Raw genomic sequence first — 21,200 nt, forward strand, 5'->3', positions numbered from 1 at the left:
GTCCTGTCCCACCTTGGTGTGGAGATGAAGTTGAGTCCCAGCTTGAATAAGTATAAGTCCTGGCTCTATGTCTATGTACTGTCCTGTCTCATGTTGGTGTTGTGTTAAAGATGAGTCCTGGCTTTTCAAAGGATAAGTCCCGGCTCCATATTGATGTGCAGTTCCCAGTCTGTCTCTGAGCTCCAGCCTCTGAGTTATCACCCTCCGCATTCCAAGAGCCAAGACCTCAGACACATCCTGTCCTGTAGTCATGTCATATCCTTGCCTGATTCTGGGGTCCGAGCCGGAGGCAAGACCCAGGTCCTGGGTCCTTGTCCAGTCTCTGGCTCAGAACCCAAGCCCAGGCTCCTAGCTCATAGTTCCTTGTCTGGGTTCCCTGTTTCTTGTCCGTGTCCTAGCCCAAGTCTGCGTTCTTGTCCCTGCTCCTTGTCTGTATCCTGTCACGTCCCTACTCTAGTCAGGTCCTGTTCCTTGTACTTCAGTGTCCGTGTCTTGCATTTGGGTCCGTTCCCAACGCCCCCCCCCCCCATTGTGACAGAAGGTGTGCTCGGTGCTGGGGAGGCCGGTTCTCGTGAAGGAGCTGGCTGAGTTTCCGATCCTGTGCAGTGACCCCCTCCACACCACACGGTGATTGAACTAGTCAGGATGTTCTCCACGATACATCTGTAGAAATTTGCGAGTATCTTTGGTGATTTACCAAGCAAGTCTCTTCGAACTCCCAATGAAATATAGCCGCTGCCTTTGCAATTGCATAAATATGTTCGGCCCAGAATACCATCCTGCTCAGATTATATATGAATCCTGATTCAATTGTTGATTCTGAAACGAATAACTCGCGTAAATTCAGGGGCAACTAGGGAAGGTCCGTTTCGTGTTGTGACTTCCTACTCCCGTCCGCACAACTTTGTTGGACGGAATTCAAGAAAATTGTCCTTATCCTCTTAAAAATCCCATTTACACCCTGCCAGCACTCCCCAATAAAGACTAGCTCTGGCTGAAGGCAAGCCACCGCTGTCTGGAGCACACGGCTATATACAGTAATTATTTGTTATCAGATAATCCAGTAACCCCAATTCATTACTGAATGAATTGATTGTATACCCCTATGTGTCCAATTTATTGGTACGTCATCAAGTCATTATGTTGGTGTATATTGGTACTGTGAACCATTAGGGTTTTTTCCCCTGGAAAAGTCAACAGTTTTGATATAATATATCATAACATATTGTGTGGGAATGTCTCCAGCTTTTCGTAGATTGATGTCAGTCATTAATCTCCGGACAAGGAGGCTGTCCCTCTCCTCTCGCCCTTTAAATGTTTCCGGGACTTTGCGTCTGTCCACAAGTCTCTGTTCTATGTTCTTAAGACTTGACCATGAGGAAGCTTTTGCTTTTCTCGGCTCTGCTGGTGGCCGTTTGCGCTCAAGGAGGTTTCGAGGGGTGAGTTCTTACCCCGTGGTAGTGTAACTTTCAAACGCATTCCCTGGTACGGGTTTACAGATCAGGCTAGAAGGAGGCGGATCTAGATGTGGGATTGTAATTATGCCTGAGACCATGTCTAACCTTGGCCGAGTTAATTTACCTCGGCTCGCTCAGAATGTAGGAAGACAGGGGGAGCAACAGGTGGACTGTAACTGCCCCGATCCCGCGAGTGCGTGAATAAGAGAGCCTAGGTCAGGGGTTCCCAAGCTGGGGTACACGGACCCCTTGCTTAACGTTGTTGGTCCACGGCATAAACAAGGTTGGGAACCCCTGGCCCAGATCATGCAGCGCTCGGACAGTCACAGACTCCACTGTTTGAAGGCAAGAGGTGGGAACAGACATCCGCATAATATGATGATTCTTGAGGAGCGCTTAGAATGCCAGGCCGAGTTCTGGGGAATAGGATTAGAATAGACAGCCTACACGGACATGGTGTTCCCGTGCTGTTTGACTTCTGATAATCTCTCTCTTATCCAAGTAGCCCAACCCCACAAGAAGCTTCGGGCGACCCAGCCAAGGCCAGAGCAGTGATCCGAGAGCCAGAGGCGGCCACTGGAGAAGTGGTCTGGCTGCCTCTCATTGTCCGTGACACAAGAGCTTCGGCAGATGCTGGAAATCCAAGCACCACACACAAAATGCTGGAGGAACTCAGCAGCTCAGGCAGCTTCTATGGAAATGAATAACGGTCGACGTTTCGGGCCGAGACCTCGTTGTCCGCGGCCGCCTGTCTAACTGAACGACGGTGGCGCCACGGTGGTTCCCCCTGACATTGCGATCAGCCCAAGGATCCAGTCCAGACGAAAGGCCTCCACCCGAAACCCCGACTTTCCAGATCCTTCCACCATCACAGATGCTGCCCGACCCACTCAGTTCCTCCAGCATCTAGTTTGTCTCCCTGCGTTCGGGCCATGGGCAGTCTCTCGTCTAGCGGAATGTCTATTGAAATGAAAGACATCGCCAGATTTATTGGTCCAGAATAACTAATTTAAAGAATTTGAATAATGAAATAACGAGGCCAAAGAATCAGAATCAGGTTTAATATCCCTGACATATGTCGAGAATGTGTTGTTTTGCGGCAGCAGTACATAAAACCGAACAATGAAATAGAAATATATACAAAATGAGTAAGTAGTGAAGAAAGGGCAAACATGGCGAGGTGGTGTTCACTGGTCAGAAATCTGACGGCGGCGGGGGAGAAGCTGCCCACAAAGGGTTCAGGCCCCTGTACCTCCTCCCGGACGGTCGTGACCAGCACGTCCCGCGCACGGCGCCAGCTCAGTGGCGGGTCAAGGCATCGCCTTTTGAAGGTGTCCCGGGCGCTGGGGAAGCTTGTGCTCGCGATGGGGCCATCTGAGTCTGCAGCCCTCCGATCCCGTGGCGTGGCCCCTCTGTGCATCAAAGAACCTCACGGTGAAACAAAGCAACATTTCGTAACACACACTCACTCCGTCAAAGAGGAAGCTTAACGAGGATATTTGCAACTGAAGTGTAGAGCTTGGGATTTGAGCGGGCCGATTCTAGATCTTAAATATTAACAGCTGAGGACAGGACTGGCCATGAGAGGGAAATTACTCTTAACAGGCCAAACAACGGTAGAGGGATGAGAGGCGGTGTTATGGGATTGGGGAGATCACAGTGGGAGGGTGAGATCTTGGTAAAATGGTAGACTCCCATTCTTTATAGTTCAGAACAGAGCAGGTGCGACTGTGAAATCCTGTTGCTGCTTGGTGTGTTTGCAGAGATCAGGTGCTCCGCATCTCACTCAGAGATGAGGAACAAGCCGGTCTGGTGATGACCATGGAGGAACAAGACCATCTCCAGGTAAGGCCATCTTCACTTGTGGCTGGGTTAGCAAGTGTCTGGGAACCAGGCGTGAAGCGCCCCTTGCCCAGTGAGTGGGAGCCCTGTTGTGATCTTTCCACCAGCCGAGCTCGGTCCTTCAGCGCTGTTCCAGCCAGGCTGGCAGTGGCCCAGGTACCAGAATCCCCCTTGGTAGAAAACAAAATCACCTGAGACACCTGACATGAGGGATATGGGTGTTACACTCGCCGCCTGATGCTTGGTCGGTCCTGTTGGGATTGGTACCGCTGAAACAGCGGAACCCTTTGTATGCTGCTGCCGAATAATCTCATTACATCATAGAACGTAAGAGCAGAATTCGGTCATTCGACCAGTCGAGTCTGCTCCGCCAGTTCACACATTCAGGATATTTACAAGGACAGGTGTGATAAAAGGGCCCGAAGGGTCATTGGGGACCTGAGTCACCCCAACCACAAGCTGTTCCAGCTGCTACCATCCAGGAAATGCTACCGCAGCATAAAAACCAGAACAAACAGCTTCTTCCACCAGGCCATCAGGCTGATGAACTCACGCTGACACAACTGTATTTCAATGTTTTATTGACTGTCCTATTGTACATACTATTTATTATAAATTACTATAAATTGCACATTTAGATGGAGATATAACGTAAATATTTTTACTCATGTATATGAAGGATATACGTTATAAAGTCAATTCAATTCAATTCATGGCTGATTTATTATTCCTCTGAACCCCATTCTCGTGCCTTCTCACCGTATTCCCCCGGGATCAATAAGGTATGACTATGGCTATGACTATGTAACCTTTCACATCCTTACTAATCACGGACCTATCAACCTCCCAATCACAGGTTCACCACCCTCTCGCTAAAGAAATTCTTCCTCATCTCTCTTCTAAAGAGATATCCCTCTTTTCTGAGGCTGCACCCTCTTGTCCTAAACTCCCTCCCCCCCCCCCCCCCCTCATGACTGTTGAAACATTCATGGATCTGACCAGAAGGATATTTGGCAGTTCATACTGGGAGCTGGTCGATATAGTCATACTTTATCGATCCCGGGGGAAATTGGTTTTCGTTACAGTTGCACCATAGATAATTAAATAGTAATAAAACCATAAATAGTTAAATAGTAATATGTAAATTATGCCAGGAAGTCAGTCCGGGACCAGCCTACTGGCTCAGGGTGTCTGACCCTCCAAGGGAGGAGTCGATATAGCCCACAGTATGGTCATAGTGACATCCCAGGGAATGTAAATTATAATGTAAATTCCGTATTTGTTCTTCTTCACCCCCCCCCCCCCCCCAGCTTGACATCTGGCGGAGTCCGGTCAAGACCGATCTCACCATGGATGTCCATGTTCCTCAAGGGAGCCTTCAGCCCTTCAAGGTGTTCCTGGAACACAATGGCATCAAGTATTCAACAATGATTGAAGACTTGCAGGTACAGCAGTGAGCCAAGCTGTGAGAAAGAGGGTTTCAAATAGTTTCAGTGGCCTGTGCTAAAGGAGAATCAGAATCGTACTTATTTTCACTGACGAACCTTGAGAAATACCTTGTATCGCGGCAGCAGTACAGTACAGCAGTACAGTTCAAGACATAAAAAATTACGATGAGTTATGGAAAAAAATGCAAAAGAGGACTAACAAGGTAGTTCTGTTCGTGGGCTTGGGGACCTTCTAGAAATCTGATGGAGGGGAATAAGCAGTTGCTAAAACTATTAGGAACTATACCATGAGCAACTCCTGAATGTGTGTGTGTGTGAGAGAGAGAGAGAGAGAGAGAGAGACACACACACGCAGATCAGGTGTGTGTTTCAGTGCACTGGGAATGTGTGTGTGTGTGAGAGAGAGACACACAGATCAGGTGTGTGTTTCAGTGCGCTGGGAATGTGTGTGTGTGTGAGAGAGAGAGAGTGTGAGAGAGAGACACACAGATCAGGTGTGTGTTTCAGTGCGCTGGGAATGTGTGTGTGTGTTGTGTGTGTGTGTGTGAGAGAGAGAGAGAGATAGACACACACAGATAGGTATGCATTTCAGTGAGCTGGGAATGTGTGTTTGTGTGTTGTAGAGAGAGGTAGGTCAGTGTAGGATGGATTCAGGATTAGACTGGGCTTTTGCTAGGATAGAGATGATGCTTTAGAAAAGAACTATTGTTCTGATATTGAACTTAATTTCTCTTCCCTTCCAACATCATTCAGACAAATATTGTGGGGGCTTTGGTGCCACGGTGTCAGAGTTTGAAAGGCCTGTACAAATCCACATTTCATCTTTTAGGTGATGATCGACAGTGAGAAAATTGAAGCGGAGCAGTCAACCCTGATGGAACTCACCTCTTCCACCTTCAGCTACGGCCAATACCACACTCTGGAGGAGGTGTGTACACACTCGGGAAATTGCTTCACATTTGTCTGCTGAAGAATAGCGACACTGCAATGGGGGAAGGGGATGCCAGGGGAGGGCTACACTGGTAGATAGAGTACTGGCACCAGGTTGCTTCTGGCGCCTTTGGTCAGTATGTGACGTTACTGTAGATCCAAACTCCAGGGTCACAGAGCTGTACAACAGGGCTAAACTCCAGGGTCATAGAACTGTACAACAGGGCTAAACTCCAGGGTCATAGAGCTGAACAACAGGGTTAAACTCCAGGGTCATAGAACTGTACAACAGGGGAATAGTCCAACTTGTCCACGCCAAACCAGGTGCCTCATTGAATTAGTCCCATGTGCCCATGTTTGGCCAATGTCTCTAAATCTTTCGGTCCAAAGCAGGTGGAACAAGAGTATTATATAACTGGTAAAAGTAATTGGTGTGTAAGATCCACTCTCGTGATCAGCGTTAAGAGTTCAATTCCCATCATTATCTGCAAGGAGTTTGTACATTCTCCCATGTCCATGTGTGTTTCCTCTGGTTGCTCCAGTTTCTTCCCACATTCCAAAGACCCACGGTTAGGGTTAGTAACTTATCGACATGTTATGTTGGCGCCAGAAACATGGTGACACCTGTGGGCTGCCCCAAGTATATCCTTGGACTGTGAGGATCATTGACACAAAACAATGCGTTCCACAGGTTGTTTCAATGTAAATGCAATCAGTAAAACTTATTTTTCTGCGTTCTGTTGGGTATCTAGAGCAAAATTCGACACCACTGTCAACTTACCTATTCGAATTGCCAGCCTCTGGTTAGATTGATTAGTATATCCTCACCCAGAAAACATTTAGAAAAGATTCAAAGCGCATTTATTATCAAAGAATGTGTAAATTATGGCCCTTGAGATCTGCCTGCTTACAGGCAGCCACAAAGCAAGAAATTCAAATAACCCAATTTTTAAAAAATCCACTGCGCAGAGAAAGAGGGAGGTGAAAAACACATTGTGCGAACAATGGAAGGAAGCCCACAGCATCGCGAGCCAGACGAGTCCCAGCTTTGCCCTGGGCACCCAGAGTGGGTCCAGGCCAAGCTCCGGTCCCCAGTTTTCACACCAGTGGCGTAGAAACGCGCAGTAGCTGGCTCCGTTCACAGCCGCAGTGAAGGAATGAACAGAAGAGCGAGCAAAATCAGCCTAACCCTTGCCTCCGTACCCGACACTCGGGGCTTCGAGTCTATCTGGGCCGACGTTGAAATTGTCCAAGCACCAAGAAGTTCCACGTTCTAGAGCTGTGATCCTGGTGCCCCAATACGCCTGGGCCACCCCGCCCGAAGCTGTCTCAATCACACCACATGGCTCAGCACTTCCATCGATCCAACCTTGTGCCCGGGTTCGGTGGACAGGCATGAAAACTCTTCTGTGTTGACTGCTCTCCAAGTCACTCACTCCATCTCCAGTAGCAATACCAACACCGTTCGAACTCATTGGCCTCGCAATGCCCTCGAACCAGCCTCGCCTCCTTTCAGTCTGTGGTGATAGTGCACCACAATTTGCTTCATGAAAGATGTTATAAGTTGTGTTTTTAGTTGATTCTCTTGCCTTATGGTTTACTAGTATGCTGTCACACATCTTCAGTAGCCAAGAGTACTGCCGCAGACCACTGCTTAATGCATTGTATTTAGTCGTGGACTGAATATGTGTTAGTGTCTGAAATCCAACATCACCCCTCCCCAAGGCAACAGAAGCTGTGATTCCAGGTCAAGTTTTTCTCTCCTGTTAGTTTCTTTCCCGTTCCTCCAATAATCCAAAAGCATTCTCTGGTGCACGTTCCTCTTCCCACACTCATGTCTGGCTGATCCACACACCAACATATTCCATCCCAGGTCTTCGCCTTTTCAACTGATCACCCAGCCTCAGGCCCCTGTTTGATCTCATTCACAGAAAGCACCAACCCTAACCTGGTCCGGCTGTCCCGCTCAGCTAGGGGAGGGGATCTGGGGAGGCTAGCAGCCTCCCCATTGATGACCTTTCATATAGTGGTTCTTGTTTCAACTACCTTCATGTGATTTTTTTAAAAAAAGGCCCTCCCAGAGAATGTTTTGGCACCAAGGAAAGAAAAATTTTCCTACATTCCATCTCCACGGTGGAGGTCAGCCCATCTCCTGGCAGATGAACACAGGATTGGGTGGTCTTCTCGCTGGGACTCGCGGGGGATCATTCCTGCTTTCCTCTCCATAAACCAGCTTCAGTTATTGATCATTATTGGTTTATTATTATTATGCTGTGAAAAGCTTTTGTTTGCGTGACATCCAGGCAGATCAGGCCTCCAACGAGGCAGAAGAAAGACAGACAGAATGCAGAGTATAGGGTCACAGTTACAGAGAAAGTGCTGAGCGGGTTGACAAATAAAGTGTCAGGGGTCATGACAAGGCAGACTGGGGAGATCAGGAGTTCCTTTGTTAATGTTTGGGAGGGCCATTGAGGAATCTGACAAGAGCGGGGTAGACGCTGCTTTCAAACTTTTGTATTGTCTCCCCAATGGAAGAGTGAGGCAAGACAATGACTAGGATGGGAGGGGACGAGACTAGGGTGGCCATTTTCCTGAGGCAGTGGGAAGTGTAGGCAAGTCAGTGGAAGGGAGGCTGGTTTTTGTGATGGACTAGACTCTGTAATTTCTTGCAGGCATGAGCAGATCGGTTTCCATACTGAGATGCGATGCGTCCGATTAGGAAGTTTTCATTGGCTCACTGTAAAGACGTATAGCCCATTTCCAGCCTCCATTCTAATCCTGGATAGTCAGCCTTCTGTTCAGACCCCACCCAATTTATCTCCTCCGTGTGACAGAGTCCTGAATTACCCCTATGAACTATGCTCTTGGAAAAGAGAGAGAGGTGCCCAACACAGACACCTTGTTAAAAAGAGAGAGAAAGAAAGAGTGAGAGGCGAAGACTGCTCACAGCATGTTTACACTTTCTACAAGGACACTAGCCGCTTCCAAGTTCTTACAGAGAGAGAGAGAAAGGAGAAGCTGTTTGATGGACAGCTAGTATTCAGCACAGTGAGATGAATAGAAGGTCAGATGATAGACCTGGAGGCACATGGTTTTGGACACTGAATAAGCTTGGTTGTGCCTACAGAAAAAGTGGGTTTTGGAGGATCGATCAGTGGCTCTTGCACTGTGAAAAGGGAGTGACTGGTGGGGAGTTATTTGTGTGGCCAACCCTCACCTGGGTTGATAATTCCACCACAGAAGAACGGTCCCCTTTGTTGTGGTCACAGTCAGTGACTTCTAAGGGATTTCAGAGGACAACGGGAAGATCGATGGCGTCAGCTCACCTGAAGACTCAAATCTCTCCCTCTCTCTCTCTCCATCACTACTCAACTCAATACCATGAACTGAACTGAACTTTACTCATCATCGTAAGACTATCTATTTACCCCTAGAGTTGAAGAAGCTTGGTTTTCATATATTTCCACACTTATTATATATATATATATATATATATATATATATATAATCATTGCTAACCTGTCTGATATATCTGCATTTATATTACTGTATTGCATAGTTACTAATAAGTACCATTAGTTAGTAGCAATACCGGACTTCAAAGTGTTTTCCATCTCTTTAACCCGTCACGGGGTACGTGATATCCACTCTGTTGCCCTCCCCAGGCTCAATGCCTCATGGACAACCTGGTTTCAAGACTTAAGATGTATTTTCCTTTGTGGTTAATTTTTAATCTGTCTCTCACCTTTGTTGCAGATTTATTACTGGATGGACAGTATGGTTCTGGAGTTTCCCGAGTTGGTTCAGAAGCTGCAGATTGGGACGTCGTTCGAAGGCCGCCCACTCTACGTGCTGAAGGTATGGGGAAGGCTGACAGCGAGGTGGTGTGACCAAACACACTTTATCAATAGACCCAGAGGGTCAATGCCATTCCAGATCACCTCCCCATTGATGACCTTTTATATAGTGGTTCTTGTTTCAACTACCTTCATGTGATTTTAAAAAAAGGTCCTCTCAGAAAATGTCTTGGCACCAAGGAAAGAAAATTTTCCTACATTCCATCTCCCCGATGGAGGTCGCCCCATCTCCTGGCAAATGAACACAGGATTGGGTGGTCTCCTCGCTGGGACTCGCAGGGGGTCATTCATGCTTTCCTCAGCTGTACCAACTCCCCATCGTCATGTCTGAAATATCCTCTCGGACCGCTGTTCTCGTTGTAACCACCTCTCCTCTTGGGCAGTTCAGCACCGGAGGGAACCAGCGCCCTGCCATCTGGATCGACAGTGGAATCCACGCCCGCGAGTGGGTGTCCCCCGCCAGCGCCATTTGGATGGCGAAGAAGGTAACGGATGGTTCATTGGGAGCGTGCGTGGCGGTGGGGCCAGACGCATGCGTGACAAGTAACAGACAGTTCATTGGGAGTGTGCGTGGCGGTGGGGCCAGACGCATGTGTGACAAGTAACGGACAGTTCATTGGGAGCGTGCAAGGCGGTGGGGCCAGACGCGTGTGTGACAAGTAACGGACACTCATTGGGAGCGTATGAGGCAGTGGGGCCAGACGTGTGTGTGACAAGTAACAGACAGTTCATTGGGAGTGTGCAAGGCAGTGGGGCTAAACGTGCACATGACAAGTAACGGACAGTTCATTGGGAGCGTGCGAGGCGGTGGGGCCAGACGCACGCGTGACAAGTAACGGACACTCATTGGGAGCATGAGTGGTGGTGGGATCAGATGTACATGTGACAAGTAAAGCGAATTTTTACCTTTCCTGCTGGTGTCTTGTTCAGTCTCACTGCTTGCCGAGTATTGTTCGCTGAGCCTCTCTACCTGTTTTCCTTACTTTGTCCGTGTCTCTCTTCTGCTGTTGTGTTCCCCAGGGATTTCCCCAGGGGTTTAATGGTGCCACAATACCAACCTGTATATGCCAGGAATATCCCTGCCCCTCTGGAGCATCAGGTCTGCTAGTGTTAGTCCGACTTTAACCCAGGACCAGACACCACATGTCTTCTCTTTCTCTGACAGATCTCTAGTGACTACGGCCAGGATCCCTTCATCACCTCACTGTTACAGAAGATGGACATCTTCATGGAGATAGTGGTGAACCCTGATGGCTATGTATACACATACACCACGGTCAGTAACACAGGCTTCCTGCTTGATCATTTAGCCTTGTTGTAAGTTACCCCTGGAGCAGGCAGTATGGTTATCCATCGCAGGCACTGACCGCCACACCCCCACCTCCATCGCTTTTCACCTTATTGTCAGCACGGAGGGCTGATCAAACGGGTAAGGGTTCAGGAAGTCCAACTGCCTGGTGATTTATCACATTTTAACCCAACCTCAGAAAATGAGCAGAGAGCAGCTGCCGCAAATTCTCTCACTCATTCACCAGTGAATGTGGCCAGGAGTCCTCCGTCTTGTGAACGTTATCTGCTGTCTTTATAGTTCCGGAGAAGCTGCTGTTACTCTTGTGAAATGATTTGGAATATTCAGAGCCTGTAAAAGCTATGAAAACTGGTGTCTCTTTCTCTTATCTCTGCTCTGCCCAGGCATTTTCATGAACCTCACCATTCTTGAAATTTTGTTTGGTTGCCATTAAGATTCAAGGTTGTTTAATGTTATTTCCTGTGCACGTGTAAAGGAGGGCAAAATAGTTGTTACTCAGAACTGATGCAGCACAAAGAAAACACACGAAAGATAAAGAACTCAATAATAATACAAAAGCACACAATAAATATGAATACATGTGTTAGCTTATATACACAGATTGATCGTATGCCCATAAAGTGTCGCTAGGCTGTCTATCAGGTGACTGACAGGAAATAATAACCTAGTGGTGGAGGTGTTGATCAGTCTTACTGCTTGGGGAAAGTAACTGTTTTTGAGTCTGGGGGTCCTGGTGTGGATGCTACGTAGACCCCTCCCTGATGAAGTGGGACAAATAGAACAGGTATGGGATCCTTCATGATGTTACTGGCTCTTTTCAAGATGGCCTCATGACAAGGCCATAATACGGTGCCCTGTGGCTCTGGATGCCGTGAGATTCATTATGAAACAGAAAATGTTGGAGACACTCAGTAGGTCAGACACGTTTGTGGAAGGGGAAGCAGATTTAGTTCAAAGCCCTCTCCACTGCCACAGACGCATCCCTCTCACTCATTTTTCACCTGAAGCATTAATCCCATTTCTCCCTGACCCGAACATTCCCAGTTCTTTTCTTTTCATTGAACTGACCCAATCTGAATTGAAAAGAATTTTGTAATATTGAGCAAAAAAACCTGTTGGAGGAGCTGAACAGATCAGGCAGCATCTGTGGAGGGAAATGGACTGTTTCATGTCAAGACCTTCATCTGGATCAAATTTCCCTCCAGATTCCGGCATCTGCTGTGTTATGTCTCTGTAATACTTGGACTTTACTGGGGCACTTTAGATCCAGTATTGTGTAAGAAGAAAGGGTTAATTGATGACTATGGGGCAATTAGGGAACAGTGATCACAATATCAATATCATATACAAATTCAAAGTGAATTAATTCTATTGAAAACACAAGAGATTCTGCAGATGCTAGAAATCCAGAGCAACACACAAAATGCTGGAGGAACTCAGCAGGTCGGGCAGCATCGATGGCAATGTTTAAACAGTCAATGTTTTAATCCAAAACCCTTCATCAGGACTAGAAAGGGGGGAGAAGCCAGAATAAAAAGGTGGGGGGAGAGGAAAGAGCCTAGCTGGAAGATAATAGGTGAAGCCAGGTGGGGGGGGGGGGGGGGGAGGTCAAGGGCTGGAAAGGAGAGGAGAGTGAACAATAGGAGAAAGGGACCCAGGGGGAGGTGATAGGCAAGTGAGAAGAAGTCAGAGTGTGGTATGGAGGAAGGGGGAGGGCAAATTTTTTCACCGGAAGGAAAAATCGATAATTCCATTGAAAACCAAGGTGCTAAATACATAGAAAAAAAACTACTGAGGGACGAGGTGTGAAGTGAGTCTGACAGAATGGAAAATTACATTAAAGGTCATGACAGTGTACTGGCAATGAGTAATGTTTAAAGATTTCATACATCATTGACAAGTAGTCATACTGATTGAAAACAAAACTAAAATCCACTTAAGCCATCTTGATAAACGAGGAAGATTCATTAGATCAAAGGAAAAGGCTGTAAAATCATAAAAACATGTAGCTAGAGAATTAGGGAAATGGGTACTAGAGCGTCCCTGCGGATGACAACATCCTTGTGAGGTCAAAAGACAAACACTGTGGTTTCCTGATGACTGGGTATTGGTATTCTTTGAGCTGAGAATAGAATTTACAACATTGCTGTCTATTTACTGATGGGATGAGTATCTTGTGTTCTTTCTAGAACCGAATGTGGCGCAAGACTAGGTCCGTAATTCCTGGAAGTAGATGTGTTGGGGTTGATGCCAACAGGAACTTCGATGCTGGCTTTGGAGGTTTGTGAGCTGATTTTTTAAAATTCCTTGGCTCCTCAACAGCCTTATTCTACAAGTTAAAGTCTACGTTTGTGACTTAAAGGATGTGCTTTTCAGTAGAGCTGATGCTTTTGCAGTGTGTTTTGAGGAAAGTTCGAAGTGCCTTAAAATAAGAACAAGGCTGGACAAGATCAGTATTATCTGGAGAGCCATTGGGCCACTGTAGCCATCACTATTGTGTTTAATCGTGTCTTAATCCAACAGTGAGAGTTGTAGTTGTGGAAGTATGAATGGACCTTACACAGGGTCTGGTGGTTTGGCTGAAAAGGTGGCAGAAGAAATGTAATGCTGAGAATTATGAGGAACTTCATCGTAACGAACAGAGTGAATGGTTGAATAGAGATACAGAACCATACAAAGTTTGGAATATATATGCATAGTTCATTGAAAGTGATGTTGCAGCTTGAGAAATTGGGTTTATAAGTATGTAAGATCCTAGTCTTTAAAAACAAAGGCACAAAGCCCAATAGAAATTAAATCATAGTGAACCATTAGAAAGCACAGGTTCAATTCAGTGCTAGGTGCTACACTCAAGGAAAGATGTGAAGTCTTTGGAGAGGATGCAGAAAGGATTTGTCAGAATGAATTTGTCTCAGGTTCAGGCACTTCAGTTGTACACTGCAGAAGCTCTTTAGATCTTCAGGACCATACGATGTTGTGAGGAGATTTGACAGAAACCACAAACTGTATAGACATAACAGATAGAGTTTAACTATTGCATTGGCAGCAGGATCAAGCACCAGAAGACATAGAATAAAGGTGATTTGTGAAGAAACAATAGTGACTATTTTACAGTAATGGTTAAGGGTACACATTGCCAGGGCAGCAGTGGGGGCAGATTCTGTTGTAAGTTCAAGTTTAATTGTCATTCAACCATACACATGAATACAGTCAAACAAAACAGTGTTCCTCTGGGGCCGAGGTGTAAAACACAGTACCAACAGTCACACATGCCGCACATATAATTATGATAGGTGAAAAACACAGTTACAGAACAAATAATAACCTAGCTCAGGTCCCTGTGTGTCATGGCCTGTAGTTTGATGGTGCGTGGATGTTGTCTTGGAGCCACGTTTCTGCAGAACAATCCCATAGCAGTTTCTCATTTCACACAAGTGCAGCTGCAGGTGAACTACAATCCAGCTAGTGTCAAAAGAGTTGAATCTTAATGGAAGTAACATGAATGGCTATGGGAAGTGGCCAAGAGAGTGTGACCAGCTGGATTGTTTTGTAGATCTGATTTTGTAGAATTCTTGTTTATTTATTTAGTGATACACCGCAGAGTTGACCCTTCCAGCTCTTCAAGCCACACACTGCCTCAGCAGCCCCGATTAACCCTAACCTAATCTCAGGACACTTTAGAATGATCAATTAACTTACCTGGTATGTTTTTGAACTGTGGGAGGAAACAGGAGCACCCAGGGGAACCCATACACCCCACGGGGCGAATGTATAGAGACCCAAGTTGTAATAGCATTGTGATAAAGGAAATTCAACAGTCTTAATACCCTCTTTCTTGCTGTAACCATTCGATAATTCTGTAATATGAGGGAAATCTCAGCTAGACTGACTTGGAATTGATTTCAGAAAGCAAGGCTAGTTAGAGATGGGTGTTAAATCTGTTGGCCCACACCCCATGAACGTGTAATAGAATTCAAACAGTGAATTACATTGAATGCAGCTGACTAACCGGACAAGAAATTCCAGGTTCACACAAATGGATGGTGGACATCATCACCTGTGATGGCACTCTCAGGAGAGGAGGAGGTAAGTAAGACTGCCAGCCATGTGCTTGTGTATTTGTGTAAGGATTGATTGTGCCTGTGGTTCTGGTGACAGGTCCTGGAACCAGCAGCAATCCGTGCAGGGAAACATACCGAGGACCATATGCCAACTCTGAAGCTGAGGTCGCAGCCATTGTGAACTTTGTGCAGAGCCACAGAAACATCAAGAGCTTCATCACCATTCACAGTTACTCTCAGCTCCTCATGGTCCCCTTTGGGTACAAATGTGAGGAACCCATTGATTACCCAGAGCTGGTAAGTCAAACCTTACAAATATTGATGAATTCTTCATTCCCCGTCGTCCTTTCTCACCAAACCATAATTTTTATCTTTCCTTCACTTCCATTCTCCAGTCAGGCACTGCCTTTTACAGCAGAGGGGGAGAGGTTTGGTTTGGTGAGGCTAAGCACATCAGTTAATCCTTCTGAGCATACAATGATATATTACAATGTTGTCCTATCTTGTGTAGGAGACATGATACAAGCGGTGAAATGGACCCGTTCAACATTCCCCTTCTCAATCCAGAGATTCAGAAACCAATGTTAATGTCTCTGGTCCAATACCGTGCGAGATGGTCATCTCAAATTTGACCAGAAATTGACCCAGTAGTCCACTGGCTGACCTGTTTGGAGGTTGCTCCTTGCTGCTTTTGCCTACTGAATTATTATGAGGGTTGGAGTGGATGGGAAAGGAATAAGCAATGTCCAATTATTTAGTGCATTACCAAAACACCTTCAATGATTTGTTGCTGCCCATTACCCCGCTGGCATTTAGGGCAGCAATGAAGGTCCCTCCATCTCTGGTGGCGTTCAGGGATTCCTTCATCGTGTCGGTAGCTTCCTCTCGGTTTTCACCACAATCAATGATGCAATTCCCATGTGGAGACTCAGGAATACCATCACACTGAGATGTAGAAGGATTCTTCACTGCTGTTTCCGTAACAATTTTGTTTCACCAGTCAGGGTTGTTAGCCCTGAGCTGAACCCCGGAACACAGGGGACCAGTGGACCATTCTTAGTCTGTCCTCTATCCTTTGACCTGTTTGGCATGTGTGACCATACCAAGAGCCAAAGCATAAAACCCTGACTCCCGTCAACATAGCTCTCTGGGTCACTGAGGCAGGCAAGCCTCTAAACCTGATGACAAGGTTGTGGTCTTTCTGGAGGTTCTTCAGTGGAGGATGCTGTAAAGACTCACTGCCTCACAGATAAATTAAACGTTGTGAAATGGACTGTTTATTAATAACGGACCACGACATCAAGTTTCATTTGGGGCTATCTTTGCCTCTAAGTTAGAAGAATCGGAAAGTTTTCAGGCCCGTTCCAGTGACTTAAGCAGAGTACAAATTCATGTGGTACTGGAGTAACAAGGATGATGTTGCTCGGCTGAGATGCTGAGAAGCCCTCAACCATCAAGCTCCTGAACTGGTGTGGATCACTTCACTCACCCCAACACCAAATTAATTCTGCAACCTATGGACTCACTTTCAAGGAGGGACTTTACAAATCATGTTTGCAATATTTATTATTAATTGTCTATTTATTTAGTTTCCCCCTTTTTGTATCTGCACAATTTGTTGTCTCTTGCACATTGGTTTTACCCATCTTTGCTTGTATGCTTCAATTCTATTGTATTTCTGTGAATGCCTGCAAGAAAATGAATCTCAAGCTGCATGTGGTGACATATATGTACTTTGATAATATTTTGAACTTTGTATTGAAGGACTGTTGGCTAAATTTGAAAGATCGTGTGGTGCATTTTTGAAGGAAAGCAGGGAGCTCTGACTCTTGGCTAACATTAATCTTTCAACTGTCACCAGCATGGGATTGAAAAGTGGAAATCTTGGCAGCTGCATCTACCTACAAAATCCCAGGACTTCCAGAAAGTAACTGGAGATTCAAAAATCTTCCCAGCACAATCCTACCTAAACAGTGGTAATTCTTTGCAACCCAAGTATGATACAGTCATCTGGTCAAAATACGTACTTGTGGTACATAAAGAAATGGAATAATTTAAAACTTTGAATAGACAAATGCTGTTTTGCTGATGGCAAATCTGTACCATGCAAAGTGAAAATCTAACTAATATCACACATCAGTCATTTTATGGCCCCTGTTTTCCTCTTCACTCCCTATTCCATTACAATCCCAAATTTGAACGGCTCTACAATTGATCTTCCTGCTGCCCTATAAAGACCAGCTATTTCCATCAAGCAGACCATTCCCCTCAGCATAATAATATCTCAAGTGAGCAGAAAAAGGTTAAATGTTACATGGTTTGAAGCTTGATGGAGGTGTACAGAATTAATGGCAATGGGATGGTCAACGCACTGTTTGATGTGCTAAGTGATAATATCAGTCTCATCTGCAACCTTCTGTGAACTGGTTTATGATGGTGCAAATGACTTAAACCCATAGTTGCTGGATTGATGCAGGCCGGATTTCTCAGTCTGTGGGTCAGCCTGTGCTCAACAGGCAATATTGTTTATTTGTGAAGGTGTGCTTTTAACTTCAATTTACTGCTTTTAACTGAAGACTGGCTCTTAATTGAATTGATATCTGCTCTGTCCACATAACTCCAGAGTACTCCCGAACACTGGCACTGCAAAGCATTGTGTTAACTGCTAATCCACTGTAATTCAATAGGTAGATTATATCAATCGATTGAACAGTTCAATACAGATTGGGAGAATGGACAGGAAAGTTGCAAATGAAATACAATGTTGGAAAATGTATGGTCTGGTCGTGCACTTTGGTAGAAGAAATAAAAGTGCAGACTATTTTCTAAATGGGTAGAAAATCCAAAAAACCTGAGCTGCCAAGCGACTTGGGAGTCCTTGTGCAGAACACCCTGAAGGTTAACTTTCAGGTTGAGTCGCAGACAATGCCTCAACTTGCGTATTGTGAACAGTTTTGGGTTCCTTATCTAAGAAAAGATGTACTGGCATTAAAGAGGGTTCAGAAGAGGTTCAGAAGGATAATTCTGGGAATGAAAGGGTTATCATATGAGGAACATTTGATGGCTCTGGGTCTGCACTCGCTGGAATTCAGAAGGATCGGGGGAGAGGGGAGAGAACTCATTAAAGCCTTTCTAATGTTGAAAGGCCTAGGCAGAGTAGATGTGGAAAGGTTGTTTCGCATGGTAGGGAAGTCTAGGACAAGAGGGCACAGCTTCAGGATGGAGGTGTGTCCATTTAAAACAGATGCAGACAAATTTCTTTAGCCAGAGGGTGGTGAATTTGTGGAATTTATTACCACAGGCAGCTGTGGAGGCCAGGTCATTGGGTGCATTTAAGACAGAGATTGATAGATTCTTGATGGGACATGGCATCAAAGGTTATGGGGAGAAGGCCGGGGAGGAGAAAAAAAAGGATCAGCCATGATTGACTGGCGGAGTAGACTCTATGGGCCGGATGGCCTAATTCTGCTCCTATGTCTTGCGGTCTTATATAAGGTATATGTGAATGAAGGAAGCAGTTTAATGGCTTTTGATCTGGAAGGAGCCAAATGAAAAGGCTGAACAGCTTTTCTTCATTATATTCCCAGATTTTTTTTAACGGACTATAGCAGTAAGATCTCGTTCTGACTCCGTTTATTCTTTGTTTCAGGAAGGACTTGCTAATGCTGCTATCAGGTCTTTAAGATCACTGTATGGAACACGTTACAGGGCTGGAACCATCTGTAATATAATCTGTAAGTTGAGTAATCTGGTAATTTAAGATGGTAGTGAATACTGGCAACTTGGGTTGACGTTGCAGTTTTCGCTGAGTTTGGCAATTAACCTGCAGACATTTCATCACTCAGTGCATAGTTGTCAATGTTTCTCTCTGGGAATGCTCATGTCTATATAGGCTCCCATTCACTTGCCTCGGTCCTGATTGGCTACTCCTTCAGTTGACCTTTCAGTTAATGTGGTGTCCTTCTCGGTCTTCATGTTCTCAGTCTGATAGAAACCCAGATAGTTAACTATTGTTTACAACAAATAACCCCATCTATGCACCTTCCATAATGTAGCAAAAATATTATATAATTTCACAGGAGCATTACCAAGCAAAATAGTAATTGATCCTAAACCATGTAGGTGGAAATTAGGGTAGATGGTGAAAAGTTTGAAGAGCACAGGGAGTAGAGGCAAGAAGATTTTTTGGAGAACATTACTGACTTTAGGGTCTGGACAGCTAATAGCATGACCACTCGTAGAAGGGAAGCAATTTATATTCGGAACATCATGCGAACCAGCCTCCTCTGCATGGACTCTGTCTATACCTCTTGCAGCCTGACTAAAGTAGCCTGCATAACCAAATACCCAACGCATATGAATATTTTTCCCTTCCACTTTCTCTGCCCATCGTTCAGAAGATACAAAAGCCTGAATGCACGTACCACCAGGCTCAAAGGCAGCCTTGACCCTGTGGCTATAAGACCACTGAACAGTTCAGGGATGAACTGTTAACATGACAATCTACCACATTCTCATCACGCCCCTTGCTGTCTATTTGCACTACACTTTCTCTGCAGCTATTACACTTTATCCCGCATCCTGTTACTGTTTGACCTTGCACTACCTCAATACTCTGTTGTAATGAATTTATCTGTACGGACAGTATGTAAATTAAGCTTTTCGCGGTACTTTGATATGTGTGACCATAGCAACCCAATTCCAAAAATAAACCAGTTCCAAACTGGGAGCACATAGGATCCGGCAGAGTGAAGGTATGTCAGAGATTATAGAAACAGTGGAGGAGAAAATATGGAGGAATTCCAAAAGTAATGTAACAATATTAAATTGATGGCTTTTCCTGATTGGCCCGCTGTACTGATGGGGATGACTTCACTTGGGAAATGGGACTAGACTGGTCTGGGCTGGTGACTGATGAGGTGTCCAGTGTAAAATAGATTTCCACTATCAGACTGAGCCAGGACCATATCCACCAGCAAGGCCCTTGTGTCCAGTTGACAATCTCACCTCAGACAGAAAGATGGATTACTGAATGAGATCATGGCTGATGGTTGATCCATGTGTGACTGTGGTCCCATCAGGAATCAGCTCAGGAGAGATGGAAGAACACCACCATTATCAGGTGGTTTCTATTGTGAGTTCAAGGACCACTCTAAGGATTTTATCAATACTCCCAGGGTAATAGTGGATTTAAAAAAAATGAACTGGCATTAATTATCTTAGGTAGACACAAAAGGTCCTATGACAGCGAAGATCTCCCATTCTGTCTAATGGTTAATCCTCAACTAACATTGTTAAAACAGATTACTTGGCCATTGTTATGTTGATATTTGCAGAAATTTGCTGCCCTTCAAACTTTACAACCATGTAAAAGTACATCATTGGACTGAAAAGCACCTTGGATCACCCTAGGGCACTAAATTAATGCAAGTCTATTCTTTGATTTATAAAGATAAATATTAAAACACTCAGAGCCTGAAATGTTTCTTTCTCTTCCTTTTCAGATCAGGCTAGTGGAGGTAGCATTGACTGGACTTACAACCAGGGCATCAAGTACTCATTTGCCTTTGAATTGCGTGACCAAGGTAGATATGGTTTCATGCTGCCATCCCGAGAGATAATTGCAACTGCCCAGGAGACCTGGAGGGCAATGCAGACAATCATGCAGCATGTTGCCGACCACTCTTGACTTCGCAACCAACTGGTACCAAAACACACAGGGTGAAGCAGAGTTCAGATCGGGAGTCAATTTTGGCCCACAATGGTTACTTATTCCGTCAACCAAATAATCTGAGCCTTCTGTGTTGCTTCTGGTATTATGTGTACTTCTGTCATGGAATGTAACAAGATCTATTTCAATAAAACAAAGATCAGAAAGGGATTAAACTTGCTAATACCTGGAATTCAGCGTGTTCTGTGTGAGATGTGGATTTTAATTACAGAAAAGGAACTAAGGGCTGAAAGTGTAACACTTTAAAAAAAATACTAGAGAATCTGCAGATGCTGGAAATCCAGGGCAAAACGCACACCCCCCCCCCCCCGCCCCCCACCAGGTCAGGCAGCAGCTATGAAGGGGAATGTCCAGTGTTTGCAGAATTTCCTGTTCCTCTCCTCTTGCTTTCCCAGCAGTCACTGCTTTTCGGATGAGAGAAGCACCTACCAAGAGCAATGAGTCATCCTCACCACATTTAGTTACCTTACTTACTTACTGACTGTTACACTGTTGGCATTTAGGGCAGCAATGAACATCCTCCATCTCGGGGTCTGTCAGTGTTCAGGGTTTCCTTCATCATGTC

The 21,200-nt window shown here is 45.4% G+C and overlaps 1 protein-coding gene across 1 annotated transcript; it reads left to right on the forward strand.

The window, feature by feature from the left end:
- The first annotated feature begins 1,353 nt into the window (after positions 1-1,353).
- LOC140186976 (carboxypeptidase A1-like) lies at positions 1,354-20,778 on the forward strand. Its single transcript, XM_072241840.1, has 11 exons — positions 1,354-1,439; positions 3,221-3,302; positions 4,610-4,744; positions 5,577-5,675; positions 9,434-9,535; positions 9,918-10,019; positions 10,700-10,810; positions 13,033-13,123; positions 15,002-15,201; positions 18,554-18,638; positions 20,409-20,778. Exons 1-11 carry the CDS (start codon positions 1,375-1,377, stop codon positions 20,591-20,593), a joined length of 1,257 nt encoding a protein of 418 aa, XP_072097941.1. The 5' UTR covers positions 1,354-1,374; the 3' UTR covers positions 20,594-20,778.
- The last annotated feature ends 422 nt before the right edge of the window (positions 20,779-21,200 follow it).

This window comes from Mobula birostris, chromosome 23 (assembly GCF_030028105.1).
Source record: "Mobula birostris isolate sMobBir1 chromosome 23, sMobBir1.hap1, whole genome shotgun sequence".
NCBI lineage: Eukaryota > Metazoa > Chordata > Chondrichthyes > Myliobatiformes > Myliobatidae > Mobula > Mobula birostris.

Bases quoted from the DNA above. Each gene is read 5' to 3' on its own strand.
- LOC140186976 (XM_072241840.1), top strand. From the start codon at position 1,375: ATGAGGAAGCTTTTGCTTTTCTCGGCTCTGCTGGTGGCCGTTTGCGCT. The intron at 13,124-15,001 runs GTTTGTGAGCTG...TTCTGGTGACAG, and splicing joins CTTCGATGCTGGCTTTGGAG to GTCCTGGAACCAGCAGCAAT. The intron at 18,639-20,408 runs GTAAGTTGAGTA...CTTCCTTTTCAG, and splicing joins AACCATCTGTAATATAATCT to ATCAGGCTAGTGGAGGTAGC.